The 22,645-nt window shown below is 59.3% G+C and overlaps 1 protein-coding gene across 8 annotated transcripts in view; it reads left to right on the top strand.

Moving 5' to 3' along the window:
• Nucleotides 1–22,645, top strand: part of NEK6 (NIMA-related kinase 6) — a 64,877-nt gene that overhangs the window by 22,575 nt on the left and 19,657 nt on the right. For 2 of the 8 annotated variants that reach the window (XM_005881520.2, XM_014529381.1), the window contains 4 exons: nucleotides 10,634–10,752; nucleotides 17,381–17,521; nucleotides 18,842–18,904; nucleotides 21,569–21,679. In XM_005881520.2, coding sequence (XP_005881582.1) covers nucleotides 10,634–10,752; nucleotides 17,381–17,521; nucleotides 18,842–18,904; nucleotides 21,569–21,679 — 434 coding nt within the window. The other 6 variants (XM_014529384.1, XM_014529383.1, XM_005881525.2 and 3 more) reach the window with 6 other exon arrangements.

Raw genomic sequence — 22,645 nt, 5'->3', positions numbered from 1 at the left:
GGGGGGGGGGGGGGGGGGGTAGGGGGGGCACAGCCCCGCCGACCCCTGCTGCTGGTCACCATCTGCAGGGTGCTCGGCGGGGCAATTGGGCCCCCGCTCGCACCCGCCTTTGCCTGGCGCCGCCCGCTCACCTGCTCCACCATCCCGTGAAGGTCCCGCTCTTCTCGGGGCCCATCAGGGCCGGCAGCACCCCCACTGCCACCTGCTGCCAGCGCCGCCTCACCGACACCCGCCATGTTCTGCGACACCCCCTGGTGGTCAGCGCACGTCATAGCAAGTGGTCGAACTCCCGAGGGGACAATTTGCATATTAGGCTTTTATTATATAGGATAGGATAGTAATCGTAATAGTAGCAGCAGCCATATTTATTGAGCTCTTGTGTATACCTGGGCCCTGATGGTCCTGGGCTGGCATTTTGTCTGCATGTTCTCAGTCCTCATAACAACCCAATGGGGTGGGTCCTTCATGCCCACCTCCCGCCCCCCCCCTCGTTTACAGAACTGGAAACTGCAAAGAGGTGACCACGGGCCTGGCTGGAGCTCTCGTGGCTGGACAGAGGCAGCATAGGATTTGAACTTGGGGCTCCTAGAATCCAGAGCCTGTGCTGGGCTGCCTCTCTGTCTCCTCATTACCTGGTCCTCTGGTCCCAGATCAAATGCCACCACCTCCCTGCAGCCCCCCTTGATTGGCCCACGTCGGAATCAATGGCTCCTCCTTTGATTCTGCAACATAGTTAAGCACTTGATCTGGTCCTCACCACGAACACCCATTTGGTTCCTTCCTGAGGGCGGAGCCCAGGTAGAGGGCTTCCAGGCGAGCCAGGACTCAGGCCTGCATTTCGTCCAGGCTCCGCCTCTCTGCAGCTGTCACATGACCCCAGAGCCTCAGTTTCCAGATTTGTCAGGATCCCAGAGCCCAGTTTCATGGCCACCAGTGAGTCGCATGTCCTCCCATCAGCAGCACAAAAATCGTCAGCACAGGAAGGGCCCTTCTGCACCGCGGAGCCTGGCCCACCCGTGTTGTAGGTGGGGAAACTGAGGCCCAGGGATAGCCCGTGGCTTTCCCAAGACCATGCAGCTCTATGAGAGTCCCAGACCCCATGAAGTCCCGGCCATCGTGCCACACGCACTGTGGCTTAGAGCAGAAATCACTAACTCCTCGTGGGGTGGCAGAGCTGGACAGAGGGGACACTGTGCCCGCAGACGGAGCCTCGCTCAGCCGCATGGGGGGGGGGCCTCACAGTGACTCTGGAGCCCTGGGTGTCCGGCCCCCTATGGAAGGGACTGGGTGCCATCTGTGCCCCTCAGCACAGCTCCGCCCTATCTTCTGTGTCCCAGGTCGACAGGCAGAGAGTGACTGACATCACACGTGAGGGCACAGAGGCTGACTAGAGCCACGTCAGACTTCTGGAAGGTTCTGGCTGCCTCCGGCCCAGGAGGAAGAGGAAGGCTCCATGGAGCTGGTTCACATGGTGTGAACCTGTACTTTCCCTGGGCGCTGGGCCCTGTCCTGGGCCGAGCACATGTGCCCTCAGAGGCGCATTTCTGCCGTGGAGGGCTTTCCTCTCCAGCGGACAGGAGGCTGGAAGCAAAAGAAAAGCAAGTTAGGCAGAGAGTGCCCATCTGGAGTCTCTTCTGTGAGTCAAGGCTGGTGCTGCCCACGTAGCTGGGTGGTGGCGGACAGTCCCTGAGGAGTGCCACCCTCACAGGGCCTCAGTGGGGGTCCCCCTGCAAGTCCCTGGATGGATGGCCTGGGCCCAGCCTGGGCCACCCAGGGGACTGGAGGGGAAGGTGCGCTGGCAGGTGGCCACGCCCTGGTGCCAGCTCGGTATGTCCTCCGGGGCCTCAGCTGCCATGTGCTCGTGCCAGTCCCAGCGTTTGAGCTACAGAGCGGGTGGCTGCGCAGGGTGTTGGCGGCTCCTGTTCGGGAGGAGGCTGGGCTGGGCTGGCCTGGAGCTTGCCCTGACCTCCTCCCCCATGTCTGCAGGGGCACCAGCCTCCACACCTTTGACCCCACCGTGTCCTCCACCAGAATCCCCTTCCCCTCTGGTTCGAATCCTGCCCATCCCTCTACGCCATCTCAAACTCCACCTGTTGCGAGACGCTGTCCGTGACCTTGCCTGGCCGGACCCGCGCGCCCCTCCGTCCTCTTCCTGGAGGCATCTTCAGGCTCTGTTCTGGCTCGTGGATGTCTGTCCCTGTGTCCCACGGCTCTCTCCCGCGGACCCTGTGAGAGCAAGCGCCTCCACCTGCGTTGTCTGGGAGTCAGCACGGGCCCTGCACCCATTAATTGGGTGTCTGTTGTGTGCCAGCCCGGAAGCACTTTGGTTCGCGTAACGCCAGGAACCTTCCAGCAGCCGGGGCGATGCATGCTACTCTTGTCCCTGTTTTACCCTTGGGGACACGGGACACACACAGCTGGGACGGGGCAGATCCAGGACTTGAACCCAGGGCCGCTGCCTATCAAGGCGTTCGTCTCTCCGGCAACAAATGTTTTTGGCTCATTTCACAAAAGAGAAAAGAGGTAAGCTTTTAAAGGGACAGCAGGAACGTTCATGCTTCTTAGCATTTGCTGGGCCCCAGTGCAGGGGGCGGGGGGAGTCCTTCCCAGGGACAAGAGAAGGACCCCTCGTTGCTCCCAAGCCCGGGTTGGGTTAGTCCTGGGCTGCTGCCTGTGTTCCAAGTTCCAGTTGGGGGCGAAGGGTTGATAGAGCCTGGAGGGCTGAGCCCTTCCCCACAGGGTGGGTGTGGAGTGGGCTGAGGAGGTTGGGTCCTGGCCCGGTGCTGCCGCTGCTGTGCTTGTGACCCTGGCAAGTCTCTTGCTTCCTGCCTCAGTTTCCCGGGTGGGTAAAATTGGGGAGTAGGACTGGCCGGTCCCAGAGTGGAGTCTGGTTGCATTCCAAGCCCACTGGCTGAGGCACACACGTGCACGCTCTCCGGACTGCCCAGTGTCTGCGGCCACAGACCAGCCCCTGGTGAGCATCGGCCACCCTGGCGACCATGACAATTTCCATTCACCACAGAGGTGGCAGCCGGAGCTATTTTTGGAACAGCGTGTGGTGGGGGTTTCCTTTCGGCAGCGGCTGGGCATGGAGTCTCGGGCAGGGGAAGTCCCATGCAGACAGGGCCAGCCCCTCTTCCTTCACCCGCCCTGGCACCGAGAGGCCACCCTCCACCCAGGCCAAGCAGACCTGCCCCGAGCCTCTCAGGAGCCACTGTGCAAGGTACCTGCCTCTGCCCTGCCTCCTGCGGGGGGGGGCCCCTCACCCTTTCCTGCCGCCTTGGGCAGCTGTGACAGAGAGTCAGGCCCGGGGGGGACCCGGGAGCCTGGGCTGAAAGAGCACCCGACCGACGGTGGCTACCGCTGGGCCAGTGCCATCAGCTGAGCTTGACCTTTGCCACCATGCAGGGGCGGGGAGGGGGTCACCCTGAGTGAGCCTCGGCTTTGGCAGAGCTGCTGAGGTTGCAGGGGAAGCAGAGAGCAGTGCTGCCTCGGGGTGGGTGTTGGCAGCCGGAGCCCCTTCCGGATGGCGGAGCGGTGAGTTCTCCACAGAACGTTCTCCCACCAGGTACAGCTGTTCCCTCAAACCTGAAAACGGGGCAGGTGAGAAAATTAGGGGAGGCCAGGGGCTCAAGAACGTGTCCTCGGGAGAGGCGACTGGGTGGGATTACGGGTGCTATCCTGAGGCCCAGGGCAAGCTCTTTACAAACACTGAAGCCCTCCAGCCCCCTGGGGGCTGCCTCCCTGGCTTCTTCCTCCTGACTTCTGGTGCTGCTGTACCTGGGCAGCAGCCAGGTGCCTGGCCCTCACTCTGCAGCCTGCTGGGGCCATAGGGTGAGTGTTTAGGTCTCTGCACTCAAGGAAAACATGCAAGCCGTCAGTGACAGCACAGGCACCAGGGATGTAGAGCCAGGCGTAACTGGGGGAGTCCGGGAAGGCTGCCTGGAGGAAGTGCCCAGGTTGGGCTGTGGAGGAGGAGCCAGGTTTGCCTGGAGACAATTCATTTCAGACCGGGAGAAGCAGAGCCTGCCAAGGCCTTGAGGAAAGACCAAGTTCATTTCCCTGGAGGGCAGGGCTCCTTGGGCTGGTGAGCCTGTCTGAGGGGTCCAGTGCTCCTAGCAGAGTGAGATCCCCCAGCTTTAGAAGGATCACCCCACACAAATGAGACTGAAAGTCAGACTTTGTAAACGTCGGATCTGGGTGCAGACGGTATGCCTTTTACCAGCTGCACGAGTTTGGCAAGTCACCTGACTTCTGTGCACCTCAGTGTCCTCATGTGTGAAATGGGGTGTCGCAGAGGAATGTGCTGAGGTGCTGCATGTAACTCGCTGGCACAGAGACATGCTCAGCAGGTCTTCCTCCTCGAAGGGGTGGGGTGGGAGCCGGGGGAAATGCAGGAAGGCAGGCCCCAACCAGCTGGGCAGAGCTTGCAGTGCCTTCTGTCGTGTGGGACACCCCTGGGAAGCTCGGGGTGCGGATCGGCTGGTTGGGATTTGTGTGCTGGAGAGGGGCTCTTTCCCACGGTGGCCTGGAAGTAGTTGGGTCACTGGACCCGCTGAGAAGGGGCCAGGCCAGCACAGGGCAGGGGCTCTGGTGAGCGCAGACTCATTTGGTGAAAGAATCGGCAGAACTGGATGGAGTCCAGCTGTGGACCGAGGGAGGGCGAGGTGTGGGGTGGGGTGAGTCTGGGTTCCTGCCAAATCCCGGGGCAGACAGGTGACCCGTTGCTAAGATGGGGACTTGGGAAGGTCAGGCAAAACCTCCAGTTTGGGCCAGTGAGTCTTTGGTGCCAGTGGCTTTTGTGGTTGGGGTCTGGAGCTCTGGAGAGAGAAGGAGGGGGGTGGGTGATGGGTGAGGAGAGGCGAGCTGGTGGTGCTGGGGGAGTGAGCTGAGCGGGAAGAAAGGCCCACTGTCTGGGTGGGCATCGCCCCTCAGCTGTGGCCTCCAGGTCCTGCAGGCCCACGTGGGAGGCCCGCGGCCCCAGGAGGGGTTAGGGACCTCTCTGCTGGGGCTGCTTGTGGCCCCCTGTCTAAGAGAAGCCAGGCTCCTGCTGGTTATGGGGCCCAGGAATCTGAGCAGCAAGTGTGGCTTTGGCGGGGCGGGGCTGAGGGGCCACAGGACCACTCAGGAAACCAGACACCAGCTGTGGCTGCTCCCCTACAGCTCCCAGGCCCCCGTGACTCTGGTCTGAGAGCTGGCTGCTTCCTGTCAAGTGATGAATGGGTAACGGCTGCTTATCCCAAGACCAGAAGAGAAGGGAGGCCGGGGCGGGGACGGGGGTGCGGCCGGAGCCACAGCTCATCCATTCACTCATGCTCTCTTCCAAGGCAGTGTGGACTGGGGGCATCAGACAGACTTGGTTTCAAGTGTTACTTCCCCCTGTTGCCTGCTTTGTGGCCATGGGCCCCTCCGTTACCTGGTCTGAACTTTCCCTTCTGCCTCACATAAGGTAGATAATAGCCACCTGGGACTCCGTGGAGCCTCCGTTTTCCCATCTGCAAAATGGGGGTGATGGCTTCTTGGAAGATATCAAGTCACTGAGCTCAGGGGGGCTGCTTGGTAAGGATGTTGGCTGACGCTGAAGCTGGTCTGGCCTTGACACCACCAGGGGCCCGGCTGGAGCTGCCTGTCTCCTCGCTGGGCCTTTGATCGCCACTGCGGAGGGCTGCGTCGGGCAGGGCGGGCCTGTGGCACGGCCCTCTCCCAGCTGGCCAAGGCCCTGGGCAATAGGCACCCATCCCTGGCACTGGCCGCCAGGAGCCTGCTGGTCAAGTGGAAACAGCCGCAGGGGCCTGCATGGTGTTGGGTCCCTCATTTGGGGGAAAGAAAACTGTGTGTGTGTAGGGGAGGGTGTGAAGTCAGGAGGGGGTTTCCTGCTTTGGGAAATCAGCCTGTGATGCTGCTCATGAGCCGGAAGGACTGAGAAGGGGCCTCCCTCTGAGAAACCGGCACAGGGTCCGGTGGCAGCTGCGGCCGAGCCTCCAAGGACGTCTGGGTGGCTGTCCCGAGGGCTTGGCAGAACCTGTCAGCCTTCGCCACCTTCACCCCCAAACAAGGGCAGTGGCGCCCCTGCCTCAGTGGACGCACTGAGCACCGGCTGGGCTCAGCCTCGTGGTTGCCGATGACCCTGACCGCCTGCACACACACGTGCAGGAAAGGGCAGGGACACGCCGTTTCCACTCAGGGCTTGGGAGCAAAGTGACAAACGCTTACGCCCACATGGTATAAGAATGCACTTCCAGAAGCCCCACGACACCCCCGCCCCCCACGCACGTACCCCCCACCCTGCCCCCGGTCCGGTCCTTGGCCTGAGCCTCCTGGTGTCTTGGGTCATCTGGCCCTGGGAGGGTAAGGGCCCCAGGGAGCCGCCGGCCTCCACGAGGTGTGGCATTTGGCGGGGAACAAAGGAGGGACAGGCTTTCCCTAGCTGAAGTTTCCAGAAATTGGGAGGCAAAGGCCAGACAGCAGTCTTCGTCAGAAAGGCCACTTGGGTAACCTCAGAGCCCTGCCCAGCGGGAGCTGATCCCTTCTAGGATGAAACCCAAGTCCCCGCGTCCCCCGGGGGTCACTCCCTGCAGTAGGAAGAGCCTTGTCTGAGGCCAGGCGGGAGGAGCCGGGCCGTGGGCGTGGCAGAGGTGGCCGCAGTTCCCATAGGTGATGCATGTGTTTGCTCCAGAGTCATCTCACTGAGGCCACGCCGTGCAGGAGGCAGAGCACGGCCTGGGGTCCCCCAGCCCTGCTCTGTCCCTCCCAGCTGTGTGACCCTGGGCAAGACCACGCCCATCTCTGAGCCCCAGCTCCCGCCTGGCACGTGGAGGCGACCACTCCCCATTGCCCCATGGTCAGCACTGACGACAGTGGGAGCAGCTAAAGCCTCGGGGCGGTGCGTGTGCCAGGCTCTGGTCTAAGGTGTTCATGTCTGTTACATGTTTAATCCTCTCAGTTGCCCTCAGAGATGGGTTTTACTATTGGCCCCATTTTCCAGACGAGGAAACTGAGTACTTAAAGGTTGCCCACCCCAAATAACCCCTGGGCTCCTCCCGATTCGGTCCCTGGGAGTCTGGTAGACATGGCGTGCGTGCACACACACGCACACACACGCACGCACACACGCACACATGTCCCGAGCCCAGGCCGGAAGCCACACTGCGCCCACAGCGCCTTGGAAATGCAGGACCCTCGCTCCCGGCAAAGAAAGGCCCTCTCTGAGGTGGCACTCGGTGTGGCCTGCGGCTCTGGGCCTCACATTCCACGGATTTTTGGCCCCTGACTTGGGCTTGGCAGCCTGTTCCTCATTGTTCAGCAGCTTGGCAGGAGCCCGGCAGCGGCAGCTCCCTGCGTTACCCGGAGGCGCCGGCATGCGCTGTGGTTCCTTGCCCGGCTCTCCATGTCCTCCCTCCAAGTCCCTTTGTCTTGATCTTTCTGCGTCTGAGCCCCCTAAGAAGCAGTTTCTGGCAGGAAATTTCTGGGATAAAAGGGTCGGGTTTCTGTTGAAGTGTAGACAAAAAAGAACGAAAATTCTCTGAAATTTTCTGGAGACTCTGGGACCGAGTGGGGGGCGGGGCTTGGGAGTCAGTGAGGCCTGGGTTCACATGCCCCTCTGTAGCTCACTGGAGACACGACCTTGAGCCTCCCCTCTAAGCCCGATTCCTCGTGGTGAGATGGGTCTACCAGCAGCCCCAGGGTGCAAGACCTGGCCCCCTGGGAGCTCAGAGCCTCGTTGCCTTGCCCTCCCTCCCCGCCTCTGCCCCTTTGTCGTGGCCCCTCTCTGGCACTGGGGGGGCTGTGGCTTGCAGGTCCTCCTTGGCTGCTGCTTTTCTGGAACAAAGGCCCCTCCCCCTCGCTGGGGAGCCTGGTGCAGCACCTTCCATTCTAGACAGAAAGGCTCTCGGGAACAGTCATTCACCAAAGCCCAGGGCCTGGCAGGAGAGGTGCGTGGACAGCAGTGCCATAGCAGCTGGTGCCGTCCCGAAGGGCAAGGACCATGGCCCTCGTGGGGGGAAGTGGCCCACTCAGCACAGATCTCATTCTCGTTCAGTGGGGAGCCCCTGGACGGGAAGAGGATGCTGGGAAGGGCTGTGAGGAGCGCAACATGGAGGTTTGGGGCAAAGATGCTTTTGTGGGTTTGAATCCTGGCTCCTCTGCCTGTGATCCGTGTGATCTGGGCACATCTCGTAGCCTCCTTGCGCTTCGGTTTTCTCGTCTGTAAAATGGAACCATAAGAGACCCAAATGAGATGGGCTGACAGCTGAAGTGTAGGGAGCAGGGCCGGCATAGTGAGTGCACACGACTGTTGGCTGATCATGACTATTTCTGATGGGGCCTGGGTGGGGGGCCCTCACGTGGCTCCTGTGTGAGGAGCCCGGACGCCTGAGAAGCTCCTGAGGGCGAGCAGGCCGCTGATCATGACTATTTCTGATGGGGCCTGGGTGGGGGCCCTCACGTTGCTCCTGTGTGAGGAGCCCAGACGCCTGAGAAGCCCCTGAGGGGGTGCAGGCTGCTGCCTCTGAGCTCAGCTGTGGGAGTGCCGGGTGGGGGTGAGGGAGTGACCTTCGCAAATACCTCCTAGGTTTCTGACCCATGTGACTTGCCCAGGGTCCCCGCTGGGGAGTGACAGGGTCACGGCACAAACCCAGGCTGGCCGGCCACAGAGGCTGTGTGAGGTGGGACGAGGGAAAGGGAAGCCAGGACTGGTGCACGTGAGGTCCGTGAGCAGGTGAGCAGGTGAGCAGGTGAGCGAGGCACCGAGGGCCGTGCCAGTGCTTCTGCGATAAAGACAGAACCTTCCTGCTGAAGACAGCTCTCCCGCCTTTCCCAGAGGCCCCCCTAAGGGCGGAGGACGGTGAACATGTCACCCCGAGGGGTCTGGGGGTGCAGCCCCAAGCAGCTGCAGAGCCTGCAGGAGCCTCGGGTTTTATCTTAAAATTCATGCGCATTTTACATTCCGTTCCCTCTGTATCCGGTTTATTGTCGCACACATTTCCCCCCTGAGGAACAGCGCTGCCTCGGGAAGCTGCTCGTGTTTATCTGTTTATCCTGGGGCCTTTCGTACCCAGGTTCTCACCGTGTCACCTGGGGGGGAGCGCTCCATGCGGAGGCGGGCACAGATGGTGGGCAGGTGCTGAGGGGACTGCGGTCCCATCTGCATTTCAGGAAGTGGCCTCAGCGGCCCAGGCAGAGGAGGAGGGCGTGGTGGGGAGGGTCCCAGGCCCTGGAGGCCCAGCGATCAGGCAGTCAGGGGTGTGCGTGCGGGGACAGAGGCCTCCAAAGAACAGGCATAGCGTCGCTGTGCCCTCACCGTGACACTGATTTGAGATAAGAAAAAGGAGACAGCAAGAGCTCTACCTTCGTGTGTATACATTAGGATGAACCACAAACAGTGCTGTGTGTGGAAGTCAAAACTGGTTGAGTTTGGGCAACGTCACAGACAGGAGCCCGCAGGGGCCGGGCCGGGCCGTGCTGGGCAGGAGGCTCCTCGAGCGGCGCCCTGCCAGCCAGGGTTGTGTGGACCTGCAGTCCCTGTCATGCCTCCTGCTCCATGTGGCCTCGCTCCCTGCCATCTCCTGTGCGTGCTGGAGAGCAGCGCTATCCGAAAATGCACATGGAAGGTGTGTGAGGGAGGAGCTGGGCCTGCCGAGGACGCGGGAGGCGGGGCCCTGGACGTGAAGGTACTGCAAAATGCTCGGGGTGAATGAAGGCCTGTCCTCCTCCGAGGAGGCTGCTCCCCTTGGACCCGGAGGGTCACAGGCTGGGTGTGTCCTCCTGCGGCCTCACAGCTGCTTCTGCTTCTGTGCGCCTGAGCCTCCATCCCTGCCCCGGGGGTGCTTGTCTGCTGGGAGCCGGAGAGGCTGCCTGTGACCCCAGGAGTGGAAGTGATGTTGGGGGTGATACTCAGAAGGCCTTCAGCTCAGGCCTGGGTGCCTGGTGGCACTCAGGGACAGCTGCTGCGGTTACTATGGCAACTGGTGACTAGCATCCGAGCTCTCTGGGAGCCTCTGATGTGACAAGCCCTGGAGGTTGAGAGGGTTGCTCCCTGGTGCCCAGAGGCTTGAGCAGGACTGTGAGAGGGACCCATGGCCTTGGCCTTCCCGTGATTGGTGCACTGGGTCCAGCAAGGATGGAGACGCAGGGCCCTTCCTGCAGCTGCTGCTTGTGGTCTGACTCTAGGTCTGCCTCTCCTGACCACCCAGACTGCCAGCCGGGGTTTATGTGGGACTGATGTTGGGGTGCAGGGGTGTAGAACTATCCCTAAGAGGCTTGGAGGACAGCGATGTGGACAGAACTAGGCTTTGGAGTCTGGCACAAGTGGGGTTGAATCTGGTGCCCCCTGGCTGGCTGGGGCCACCTTTAGACTTTTCCCTGCAGAGCCTCAGCTTCCCCTCTATCCGTTAGGGACAATCCTAGCAACCTAACAGGACAGCATAATGGAGGGAAAGTGTGTCACACAGGGTGTCGAGTCCTAGGCCTGCCACTTCTGAGCTGGGTGGCCACGGGCAAGGTACTTAACTGCTGTGCACCTCAACTCACACACCTGTAAAATGGGGCCAGTGAAAGTACTTCCTCCGTCCAAGGGCTGGCAGGAGGAGAGAATGGACGGGCAGATATATAAGAAAGCCCTGGTTTTCTTTTGCAGCCCGTGCCCTTGTGAGGCTGGCATGCAGGATGGCAGGACAGCCCAGCCACATGCCCCACGGAGGGAACCCCAACAGCCTTTGCCACACCCCGGGGCCCGCGCACCCTCCTGACCCACAGGTAAGCCCTTTCCTCTCTCTGCAGGGCCTGGGAGTCTCCCAGGGACACATCCCTGAGGCCGCTTCGCCCTGGCCAACGGGGGCAGTCCCCAGACAGAGCCTCCTCTCGGACGTTTCCAGCGATGGGAGCAGAGCTCACTGCCTAACCCAGCCAGCCCTTCATTTCCTCCAGCGGCACTCGGAGAAGCCACTCTGGGTGGGATGCCAGGCGCTGGGCCTGCCCCCGGGTGTTCCCATGTGAATGGAACCGCTTTGTCTCAGAGGGATCAGTGCTGCTGAGAAGGATGGACATAGCGGGGCTTGTGGCAGCGCCGGGAGAAAGGAGGGTGCGGAGAAACGGGCAGGGAGAACTGGGGTCAGAAAGAACTTCCTTACTCTGGGCCGAAGTCTGCCTCCCTTCTGGTCGGGACTATGGCCCTTTCAGCCTCTTTATCCAGAACCAGCAAAGCAAAGAATCACAGGTTTCCTTCCACCTGCCTCACCCTCGTGTAGACCTCGGAGAGCCAGGCAGACTTGCGCAGCTTTTCTGAAGACAGCTTTTGTGGTTCGGAGCTGCTCGCACACCCCAGGCTGGTCCCTGGGCCTGGAGTGCCCTCCCCAACTCCTCCTCCAGTCTCAGACACACCACCGTTTCTGGGGAGCCTTCCTGCTCCACCCCAGCCCCTCCTCTGTGCTGCTTCCACACCTGTGCCCAGGCCCTGGGTCATGGCCATGAGCACATCCCACTGGGGGACTGGATCCTGGGTTTCCTTCCCTCCTTAGACAGAGAGTCCTCTGGAGCCCCTCATGCCTGCTGAGTTAATACACTGGGCACACGTGTAGTGCACCCAGGACGCACACGACCCACGTCTGCTCTGACCCAGCACGCAGTCTCACGGGAGGGTCAGACAGGAAAGAATGAAGGAGAAACTCGGAGCCAGTGAAGCTCCAACAAGGCACCTGACCCAAAGCCAGATTCACGCAGAGGCGACATATGAACTAGGAGAAACTGTGTGTGTGTGTGCGCTCACGCGCGCATGTCCACATACACACAAGTGCACAAGGGTCCAAGGGCATCTATACTCTCCATTTCTGTCACTGGCTGAGGTGCAGGGGCCCATTTCCTAGATGGATTTGGGGAGGTGGATCCCAGCAATCTGGGCAGCTCATGGACACTGCTGGTCCAGAGTCCACCAGGACATCTCAGCGATGCCGGGGCAGCGGGGCCTCCTCGGGTAATGTAGCAATTTGTCATATTAAGTCATTCACTAACAATCGAGTCCCCCTTGATTAATCTCCCAGAATTAGCCAGTTGCATTTCAAGCAATTAGGGTTAATTATAGCCTCGTTTGGCAGAGGAGAGAGCCCCGTAATTATTTCGCGAACAAGGACGCGCTGGGCTGCGGCGGCGGCATCGGCCATGGCGTCTCGTGGCACATGTTGGAGTGGTAATGACATAGTTAAGTGTAATTAGATACGATTACTCAGCGTTGGCCAGCGCCTGTCGGGAAGATGCCCCAGTGCTGCCAGCATCTGGCCGGGTTTGCAGTACCCGGAAGAACAGTGGTGTTGACGCTGGGTCTGCGGACGGTTGGGTTGGACAAAGGACAGTCTGGCACTTCCTGTCGCCTCGTCTGGTATTTAAATGCCATCTGAGGAGATATCGGGGCCTGAACCTTGCCTATTTCAGGACATAGAAACACTGAAACTGATGGCGGGGGCATTTTCCTTTATGGTAGGACGCATTGCTATTTCCCCAAAATCATTCTTAGAGGAAGGAGCGAGGCTCCGCGACAGCGAGAATGCTGCATGCTGGACCGGACTGGGTTCAGTTCCCAACTCCATCCCTCACCAGTCAGGTGACGTTGGTCGGTGACCTCTCTGAGCCTCAGTCTCCTCATCCGTAAAATGGGGCCATGAAGACTAAGTGAGATGGTATACTTTAAACGTCCAGCATGGCACCCAACATCGTGGGTGCTACGGAAATGGGAAGTCATTGATCTTATTGTGATATTCTAAAATTTAATTTCGTTTTCACAGCTAAAGAGCCCAGAGCTGGAAATACCCCCAATGCAGATAGAACAATTTAGCCCTCTGATTTTTAATAACCTTCTGTGTCCAAGACACATGGTTTGTTCATTTCAAGGAGCTTTCCAGTTCTGAGAGCTACCAGCATATGAAAATATGTTTGCTGAACATGGCAGAATTATATGTGAAATTCATATATACTGGTAATTGGGAAAGCTGAACATGCCTGCCTTTATTAAGGTTTTGAATGAATGAATGAATGAATGAATGAATGCAGTTGAGAAAAAGCATCTATGCTTTATGACTTTTGCCAAGTGGCTGCAGAGCATTTTCATCAAGAATGTAAGACAAGGCTCAGCTGACCCAGAAGAACCACATGAATTTCCAAGCAGGAGGACGGTGTTCTTGCCTGAGAAAGCCCTGGCTAATGCGTCTTCCATCTGGAAAGTCTTTGCAGACCTGCGTGGGCTGTGCCAGGTTCCGCTGTGTTCGGCACTGTTCCGAGAGAGAGAGGAACGTGCTGACTGCAGGAGATGAGGACAAGCATTGCACAGGCCCAAACCGTTAGGAAAAGATTCCCAAGCCAACGATGGTCGTTAGATAAGATTTAATGTCCAAATATCGATGGCCATTAACGTTCAAGAAGTGTTTGCTTTGTTGTAAATTCAGCAAGTGCTTGTCTCATTTTTGCCTTCGGTCTGCGTGTTCCAGGAAGAGGGAAGAGCCAGACCTGAAGGTGCAGGACCGTAGGGTTAGATAAGGGTTTAAATCCCGGTGCTTAGACAAGGTAGAATGAGCAGTCGTGAGGAAAGGCTTGGACTCCCCGCTGTGTCATTTGGAATTGACTCTGCAGCCGATGGGGGGCCCATTGTGGGTTTGAAGTTGACGGGGTTGAAGTTTTAGATCACTGGTAGCTGAGGCTCGAGGCGCAGGGAAGGTGGGAAAAGGAGGCGAGGAGGTGAGACAATGCCTAAGCCTTAACCAGGCTGGACACGGGGCGGGGGGGGGGGACCACCTGCTTTTGGTGACTGAAGGAGGAGGGAGAGGGAAGTCCAGGATGTGCCCAGCCGCTGGGTGATGGCTGCTGCTCTGTGTGGCTTCACCCTTCCAGTCTTTGCTTGTCCTTCATTGGGAGCTGATTCCGGAGTCTCTCGTCCGCATGTTTAATTAAGCTCAGCTCGCTCCGAGCTCCGTTAATGAGGGTCGGCCTGGGGAGCCACGACAATGGAGATGCCTTAGGTTTTGTCATCAGACGTCTTCCATGCTTCGGGCATCTCGCTCGCTGTTCCCATGGTGCTGCGTGTAGATGTCCGGGCGAGAGAGTCACAGTGGTGCTTGCACCTACCTCCTCTCCTCCTTTCACCAGCTCAGAGCAGTGGGTCTTATTCGGGGCTCCAGTTTGCAGGGGTGGGGGCAACGCTGCGATACATGACTTGCTCGTTAGCTTGGGAGGCGCAGAGGCAGGGTCACTCCCATCGCGTGGCCCGTGTGCACCTCTTGAGTTTGAAATGAGCCAGATCGTGAAGAGCCGAGTGGGGTTGGCCTCCTTAGGGCCTGAGGATATGGACTCTCTGTAAATCGTGCCCTTTCGTGCAGCGTGGATTGGAAACGCGTTGCCATATACGCATGTCCCGCGTTCCTTACACACGATGTCAGATGTCTTTAAAGGTGAACTTGGTTTACAGGAAATGTCATTCTGATGAAGTGTGCTCTCTAAAATCACAGAAACGGTTGCCTCAAAATTAATGATGCATTGCAAATATCGGGGGGAAAAGACCCATCCAGTGTAAAGACGATTAAAATTCAGGTCAGAAGTCTGACTTAGTCAGGCTAAATTTTTTAATGAGATTTCAGGAAATTAATTGGGCGAATGCATTTTTATACTTTTAACATGTAATTTTATGCTCCTGTTTGAAAAAAAGAAGAAGAATTTGTCGATGGCCAAGGCTTATTGTGGTTCAAACATTTTTAACTCCAATTAGCACAGGGTGGGGGGGCATTTGTGGCCTAATTTGATCGGACTTGGAGAAGAAAGCTGGGTTTCTCCAAGCTCTCTGGGGTGGGGTGTCCAAGATACCCCCTTCCCTGTACGTCGCGCTTTGGCCCGAGAAGCCTGGCAGCATTCCTTGGGAGGGTGGGCTGGGGACAGAGGTGACTCAGGGACCTGGGCCGTCTTCTTGGCTCCTTAGCCAGACCTCCAGAGTTGCTTCCAGAGGCCCCCTTCTCTCTGAGATGGTGTGGCCGCCTGGGCATCGCAGGCCTCCTCCCTCGGGCCCCTGCAGCTGGCAGCAGAGCCTGGGTCAGCATCCCCACTGCCTACCCAGCCCTCCACCCCCTCTCCTCTACCTCTGGGGGAGAACTAAAGGGCTCCCACCTGGGGAAAGAGGAGGAGGAGTCAGAAATGGCCTTTGGTGCCCATGGCGGAGCGAGGCAAGGGGAGTGCAGTCCCTTTGCTCACAGTCTCAGAGGTCACTGCTTGACTACAGCCAGGTGACATTGGGTCAGTGACCTCTCTGAGCCTCAGTTTCCTCATCTGTGAAAGGGGGCCATGAAGGCTACGTGAGATGGCAAACTTTAAACATCCAGCACGACATCCCACATCGCGGAAATGATAGGCCGTTGGTCTTATCCTTATCGTGTAAAATTCATTTTCGTTTTCACAGCTAAAGAGCCCAGAGCTGGGCACCCCCTCAGGGCAGACCCTCGTGGGGATGAGGACGGTGGTGAGGACGCCCTGCACTGTGTCCTGGGCCAGGCCTTTGCCAGGCCAGGTGCTGTACACACCCTGCCTCCGTCCGTCCCAGCCGCCTGGGAAGTAGGCGCTGCTGTTCTACAGACATCTGCGATGCCAACGCCAACACCAACACCAGTAACACACAGCCTTTCCTGTGTGCCGCGTGCTTTCCTTCATTAACCTGTTTAACCCCCTGGGGGTTACAGATAAGGAAACTGAGGCCCAGAAGGGCTTGCCTAAGGTTTACAGCCAGGAAGTGGCAGAACTTGGACTTGAATCCAAGCTCAGGGCCCCAGTGTACCTGGAGGTTGTTCATTTTCCCCAGGAGCCGGTCCGGGCCCAGACCTAACGGGCCATCCACAGCATCAGATGAGCCTTCCCAGGAAGGCCGACAGGATCTTTACTGTGAACCACGCTGGTGTGAGCTGTCTGGGCCTAGCCCCGTGTTTGCCCAGCAGTTCAGAGCTCCAGGGACCCTTTTAATCCATATCATCTCCCTGGACCCTCGTGGAATCCTGAGGCTGGTGTTACGCGGCCGGGCTGTGGACGACCTCCCCGGGCTGAGGGGCAAGAGTGGAACTTGCCGGGGGCTGACCCAGGACAAGGAAGGCCTCGGAGGTGGCAGCAGAGAGCGGCCTGGCCTTTCGGGGCAAGAGCTCAGGTCACCTTTTCCTCTTCCACTCACAGCCCCTGAGATAAATCAGGGTCAGGACTCTGCTGGCTCAGGCGGCTGCGCCCGGGAGCCCTGTGTCCCGCAGGGCCCCCCACCAGAGCCGAGGCCACCCGGTGAGGGGCCCCATTCACCTCCGGGAGGCACCCTCACCCGGTGCTGCTGCCCCAGTGACCTGCCCCACCACAGGAGCTCATTCCTCTAATTAGGTCGAATGGGTTGTGACAGGAAATGCAAATCTGGGTCATCGCATATGCAGATGTGCAGCTGGAGCGGCAGCTAGCCGGCTGGGATGTCACCCACGTCCTCTGGGAGCTTCCTGGAGGGTGTGGAGCGGGCAGCCGGGCTCTGGGGCCAGCCCTGGGGGGGCGGGGTGGGGGGGGAGTGCGGGGACTCAGCACTCATCCTGAGGAGAAGCAGCCCAGCTGCCCAGAGCAAGGACCCTTGGAGATCACATCCTCCAAACACTTCAAGTCCCAGGGGGAAAACTGAGGCCCAGAGCGAGAGGGTCCCTGCCCCATGTCACCCACCCAGCAGTGCATTCAAGTCCCGGCTCCCACTGCCTGGCTGGGGGACCGTGCCCCCCTTTTCTTATTTATAAAATGGGATTCATAATTTACAAGGCTGTTCGAAGATGTAAGTCATAAAGTCTGTCTAAGCAGCCAGTACAGTAACTGACACACAGTAGGTCCTCATACACGACGGCGTGTCATATTTCCCTGAGTACGTGTGATCCCTCCAGGCGCTGACGTCACCTTTGTCTGGGGGTATGTGATTTCGGCTGCGCTCAGAAGTGACCGTGGACGGTCACAAAGACCCACTGAGCTCCAGTTATGAGCACATTCCGTGTGTCATTTAACAAACAGGCCCAGCACTTGCCTTGGCTCAGGGGACATGGAGGGCACTGAGGCAGGAGCCCACTCTTGGAGAAGCCCATGGTGGGGGTGCGGGGGGAGGCAGACAGAACGTAGCCGACAAACCAGTGATCAGATTGTGAGGGGGCGTGATAAGGGCTGTGGGGAAGCCAGCAGCCTGTTTCTCAGCTGCAGAGCGGGGTCCTTGCGGGGAGCACCTGGGGTGGGTGTGGAGAGCACGGGGGTCGGGGCGACGAGGAGGACAGCGGGTGGCGATCAGAGCCCTCCTTCACCCACGGGCGCTGGGAAGGGCAGCACTCCACCTCGGCCTGGCTGGACGCCGACGCCCTCTGTCCCCCTCCAGAGGCACCCGAACGCCCTGTCTTTCCGCTGCTCGCTGGCAGACTTCCAGATCGAGAAGAAGATCGGCCGAGGGCAGTTCAGCGAGGTGTACAAGGCCACCTGCCTGCTGGACAGGAAGACGGTGGCCCTGAAGAAGGTGCAGGTGAGCCAGCGACCCCGCAGGTCAGAGCTGCCTTGCAGGAGCCCACTTCTGTGTCTGACCGTGGCGGCCCGGGGCCAGTCCCTCCCCCTCCTGCCTTCCCTTCCCTGCCGTTCCTCTGTAAAGGAGGGAAATTAGTTCCCAGGTCGCTGGGTATGGAGAGAGCCAGGCGGACTCCTGAAAGTTCCATCTGAGCCGTAAAGGAAAACACTGAGCATGCCCTGAGCACCTACTGTGTGCACGGGGGCCTGCTGGGAGCTCACGGAGCCTTGACAACAGCCCTGGCTGAGGACTAGCATCCCACCGCCCAGAAGAGGAAAACGGTGCCGAGCAGGGAATGACTCGCCAGGCCCTCAGAGGGACTAGGGCCCATGACCCTGCTGCCTGCACTGGCTGGTCCGTCTGGGCTGGAGTGTCCTCCCAACCCCCGTGTCCCTCCTAAAGGGCAGAAGTGGGTTGAGCAGACGGTTGTAAGCAGCAAACTCTGGCCAGGAAGCATTTCAGTGAGAGCCGCTGGGCCCCTTGGCACGCTGCTTCGCTGCAGGAGATGGTGTTGCCTCCTCCGCAGCGTCCCGAACCCCTGTACGAGATTAGCAGCCTGGGCAGAGGAGGCGACTCAGGCGCAGTCACAGGGTGGCAGCCAGTCACAGGGTGGCAGCCGGGTGGAGGCCTCCCGCCGGAAGACCTGGCATCAGTTTCCTTGTTGATCCTGGGCTCGCACGCGGCTTCAGGTCCCGGAGGAGAAACGGGCGCCTCTGTTCAGAAAAGGACCACGTTCTGCCCTTTGTTTCCCAAGGAGGGGCTCGCCGGGCTCCTTTTGTCCGGGTTGGTTTGTGTCGTGAGGGATTTGGTGACGAGGCTGCGGGCCTGCCCACCATCTCTTCGTTCCTGGAAGTCAGAGGCGCTGGGAGGCCCCACCCTGAGGGAGCTCTGGAGGTCGGGGGCAGGAGGGGTCAAGGTGCCAAGGGCTGAACTTCACCTTCTCACTCTGTCCAGCTCGGGCTATTGGCCCCATGTGCAGAGGTGAAGACTGAGGCTCTGAGTGTGTTTCCCGGCCTGCCACCTCTCAGAGTGACCTCAGCCAGTCGCTGGGCTTCTCCGGGCCTCAATCTCCTCTGTGAGTCAGTGACAGTACTTCCTGCCTCGTGGGAGTCGCCCTGAGGATTCAGCCTAAAGCGGTCAGCATGGCGCCTGGCACATGGCGGGGCCACAAAGCAGAACTGTTGTCCTCACAGGGTAGGGCCGCTCAGCAAGGAGGTGGCTGAACGGGACACTGGGTGCGGGGTTTTAACCGCCCTGTTTCTCTTTTTCCTCTCGCCCAAGATATTTGAGATGATGGACGCCAAGGCCAGGCAGGACTGCGTCAAGGAGATCGGCCTCCTGAAGGTGAGAGCCCTGAGCGGATGGTCTCAGGGAACAGCCCTTCCTTGAGCTGGAACAGGACTGACTGGGCCGGGCGTGTAAAGGGCAGACGGCCCAGGGCCTGAGCGGGGGAGGCGTGCAGGGTGCGGATGGTGGTGGCATCTGTGGTCACTTCCCTCTTCCCACTGGCATCTGCATTGGCTTCCCCGGAGTCAGAGGTTATAGGACATTCTGCGCTAGACTTGGCCCTGGCCCGGGCTGCTCTCTCCTGGGGATCCCTCCCTACCCCCCAGGTGTGGGATGGTGCTGAGATCTTGGAAGTGATGGAGGAGGAGGAGGAGCGGGGCGGGGGGGGGGCGGGGGGTAAAGAGCAGCAGCTCAAGGCCAAGGAACCTGGGTTCAAATCCCAGTGTCTTAATTTACAAGCTGTGTGACCTTAAGCAAGTGATTTTACCTCCCTGAGCATCTGCTCAATGGTGAGAACACCTGCCTCAAGGATGTAGGCAGATTGAGAGGATTAAATAAAATAGTATCTGAAGAGGGCCTGGTGCAACAGAGCACACAGTAGGTGCTTGCTCGGCGCCTTCCTCCCTTCCCGGGGAACAGGAGAGCCTTTCTTCGTAGCTTCTTAAAGGGGGGCTACTGGTGGCAGTGACATCCTTCAAAGCCACAGCTGCGGGATTTCAAATGAGCAGCTCATCTGCCTGGCCCTGCCCTGGGCTTCAAGGCAGGCAGCAGAGGGTGACCCTTCAGGGCACTGCTGGCCAACTCGGGGCCCTGGAGCCCGGGGAAGCCCTGCGGGGGCCGGGGCCCGTTCCAGAGCCTGGAAGGCGGAGATAAGCCGCTGCAGGACCCCCCGCAGTGTGGATTGGGGGGGCCAGGTTGTGGTGGCCTCTGATGTCATACTCAGGACTTACATGTGGTGACGATGCGTCTCAGTGAGTCATGGTGACAAGGCTGGAGCCGGGAGGCTTGTAGGGAGCTGTTCTTAACTCCAACTATTGCAGGTCAAAATAACATTATAACTTTTTTCTAATAACATTATAATTTTTTTCTAATAACTATAATTTTTTCTGATATTTTATTTATTTTTTAATATATATTTTTATTGGTTTCAGAGAGGAAGGGAGAGGGAGAGAGGAATAGAAACATCAATGATGAGAGCGAATCATTCATTGGCTGCCTCCTGCACGCCCAGTATCAAGCCCGCAACCCAGGCATGAGCCCTTGATCGGAATTGAACCTGGGACCCCTCAGTTCACAGGTCGACACTCTATCCACTGAGCCAAACCTCAGAGAGAGGAAGGGAGAGGGAGCGAGGGATAGAAACATCAATGATGAGAGAGAATCATTGAGTGGCTGCCTCTTGCATGCCCCACACTGGGGATCGAGCCCACAACCTGGGCAAGTGCCCTGACCAGGAATCAAACCATGACCTCCTGGTTCATAGGTCGACCCTCAACCACTGAACCACACTGGCCGGGCCTTCAGATAACATTTTAAACTATTACATGATGGTCAACTTTGGAAGCCTGTTGTGATGTGGGGACTCTTCCTGATTCCCCAGCCTGGTGACTAGCTGTCCCAGTCACCCCACCCCACCCCCACCCTTGGCCAAGAACACACGTGTGCCATCCACACCGAGTAAGGAATTGCACACGCGTGTGGACTGAGCTGAGCCCGCCTGTTTCGGGTCCCTGGGTGCAGAAATGTGTGAGCACAGTCCTTCGGTGGAGCAGGCGGGCGTGGTGTGAACTGGCCTGCTGGGGTGGGGCAGCTGAGTGCCGATGACCGTGGGCTTCAGGGGCGGGCACGCCCCTGGCTCACGAGCTGTGTGGCTGTGGGCGAGCTGTTGACTGCTCGGGCCCTCAGTCACCTCATCTGTCCAAGGGGGTGATGACAGCTGTGCCGTCCTCAGGTGTCGGGGAACTAGTGAGCGGCTGCTGGAGGAGCTCAGGTAGCTCTGGTGTGTGCCAGGTGCTCTGCCAGCGGCAGCCCTGTGGTCGCAGGAGGGCCACGCCAGCCCCTTTCCAGGCCGCCGACCCAGCTCCCGCCTGCCCATGGGAAGTCAACAGGATGTGCCAGGGCAGGAGGTGTTTCCTGCAAAACAAAGGGAAACACCGTTCTCAGAGGGGCCACTGGGCGACTTGTTCATATTTTCATGCCAGGACCCGACACCAAGGCCTCCCGGTGCCGAGGCCGCTGGGCGTGGGGCGGGACGGCTGCCATGTTGGAACACAGCGGATTCACATACTCACGGGCTCGGCACCGTGTTTGAGCACAGGGGATGCAGCCCAGCGCGGGAGGCAGATCCGAAAGGTCCCGGGTGCAGAGATTCCAAGAAGAGGGGACCTTATATTGATGCGCCCTTTACTCTCAGCCCTGCCCTCTGTCCTTCCCTCTGGTCACTTTGTTGGATGTTTCAAGGGTGTTCATTGAATCTTCACAGCACTGTGCCCATTTTACAGATGAGGAGACTGAGACAGAGATGCAGAATGTCACCCAGCTTTCCCAGCGTCACCCAGCTCTGCCTGACTCCCAAGCACAGGCCTTTTCCATAAGACACTCACCTCTCCAGCAAATGCCAGGGCCGCGTTCGTGGGTGCCAGGGGGGTGCCAGCCTGGGGCAGGCACTGAGGCTGTACCATCTCTCACTGACTCTGCCTCTCTCTCTCTCTCCTTGGGCAGCAACTGAACCATCCGAACATCATCAAGTACTTGGACTCGTTTATTGAGGACAACGAGCTGAACATTGTCCTGGAGCTGGCCGACGCGGGCGACCTCTCGCAAATGATCAAGGTGAGGGTGCCAGGGGGCAGGGAGGGTCCGGGAGCTGCCCAGGGTCAGGCAGCCCTTCCTCGGGCCTCTGGGACACTCAGCCCCCCTTGCTGAGCCCACAGGCCTCAGGCCCCTTCCCCATGTGCTGTGAGAAGGCCGGCCATAGACAGAAAGGATCCCTCTCCCACCCCCATGGTCCCAGCCTGCCATGGGCTCATGGCCACTTGTCCTGCCTCACAGGAGGAGCAGGCACGAACCCTGCACTAGGTCAGACCCCACCAGCTCACGGAATCTGGGAAAGTGTCCTGCGGGTCCAGTTGCCTCCTTTTACAGACGGGAAAACTGAGCCCAGAGAGGTTAAGAGACTTCCCCGAGGACACCCAGCAGTGAGGGGACGGAGCTGGGTCTGTAGCCCAGGTCTCTGTTTAGAGGCCGGGACCCTCTAGTGGATTTCGTTCCCAAGATGCTTTCCCTGAGGCGCCTCCAGCCCCTGAGGGGCGTCCTCATTCCCACGGGCAGCAAGGCCAGGAGTCTCCGCGAGTTGATGGACTTGCCAAGTTCCACAGGCAGGCTCAGGGCCAGGCCTGGCTCTCGCTGTGCATTCCACGCGCCCTCCCGGCACGCCACCCCTCACCCCACCTCCGGGGGCCGGAACCAGGTCCACATGAGTCTAGGATCAGGGATCATCGCAGCCCCTGGCGGAGCACCTACTGTGGGCCACAATGTGCTGACCACTAGCATCACTCACTGAGTCCACACTGTTCTCGGCAAAGCTCAGAGAGGTTTAGTCACCTGCCTGTGGCGGCACAGCCTCCAAGTGGGACCGCCAGGCCCGAGCCCTTAGCCCTACTCCTTGTTTCTCTCTCAAGGCCTCCACTGCTGGCTTCACATGAGTCTGCAGGCTACGATTGCGAGTCCCCATCGCCTCCCTCCCAGGCCCAGACTGTCTGCTCTTGAGCAAGGGTGGGCCGGCTCAAGCACTGCCCC

This window comes from Myotis brandtii, unplaced genomic scaffold, assembly GCF_000412655.1.
Source record: "Myotis brandtii unplaced genomic scaffold, ASM41265v1 scaffold68, whole genome shotgun sequence".
Classification (NCBI taxonomy): domain Eukaryota; kingdom Metazoa; phylum Chordata; class Mammalia; order Chiroptera; family Vespertilionidae; genus Myotis; species Myotis brandtii.
The sequence above is the reverse complement of the archived record's forward strand: the minus strand, read 5'-3'. Positions and strand labels throughout refer to the sequence as shown.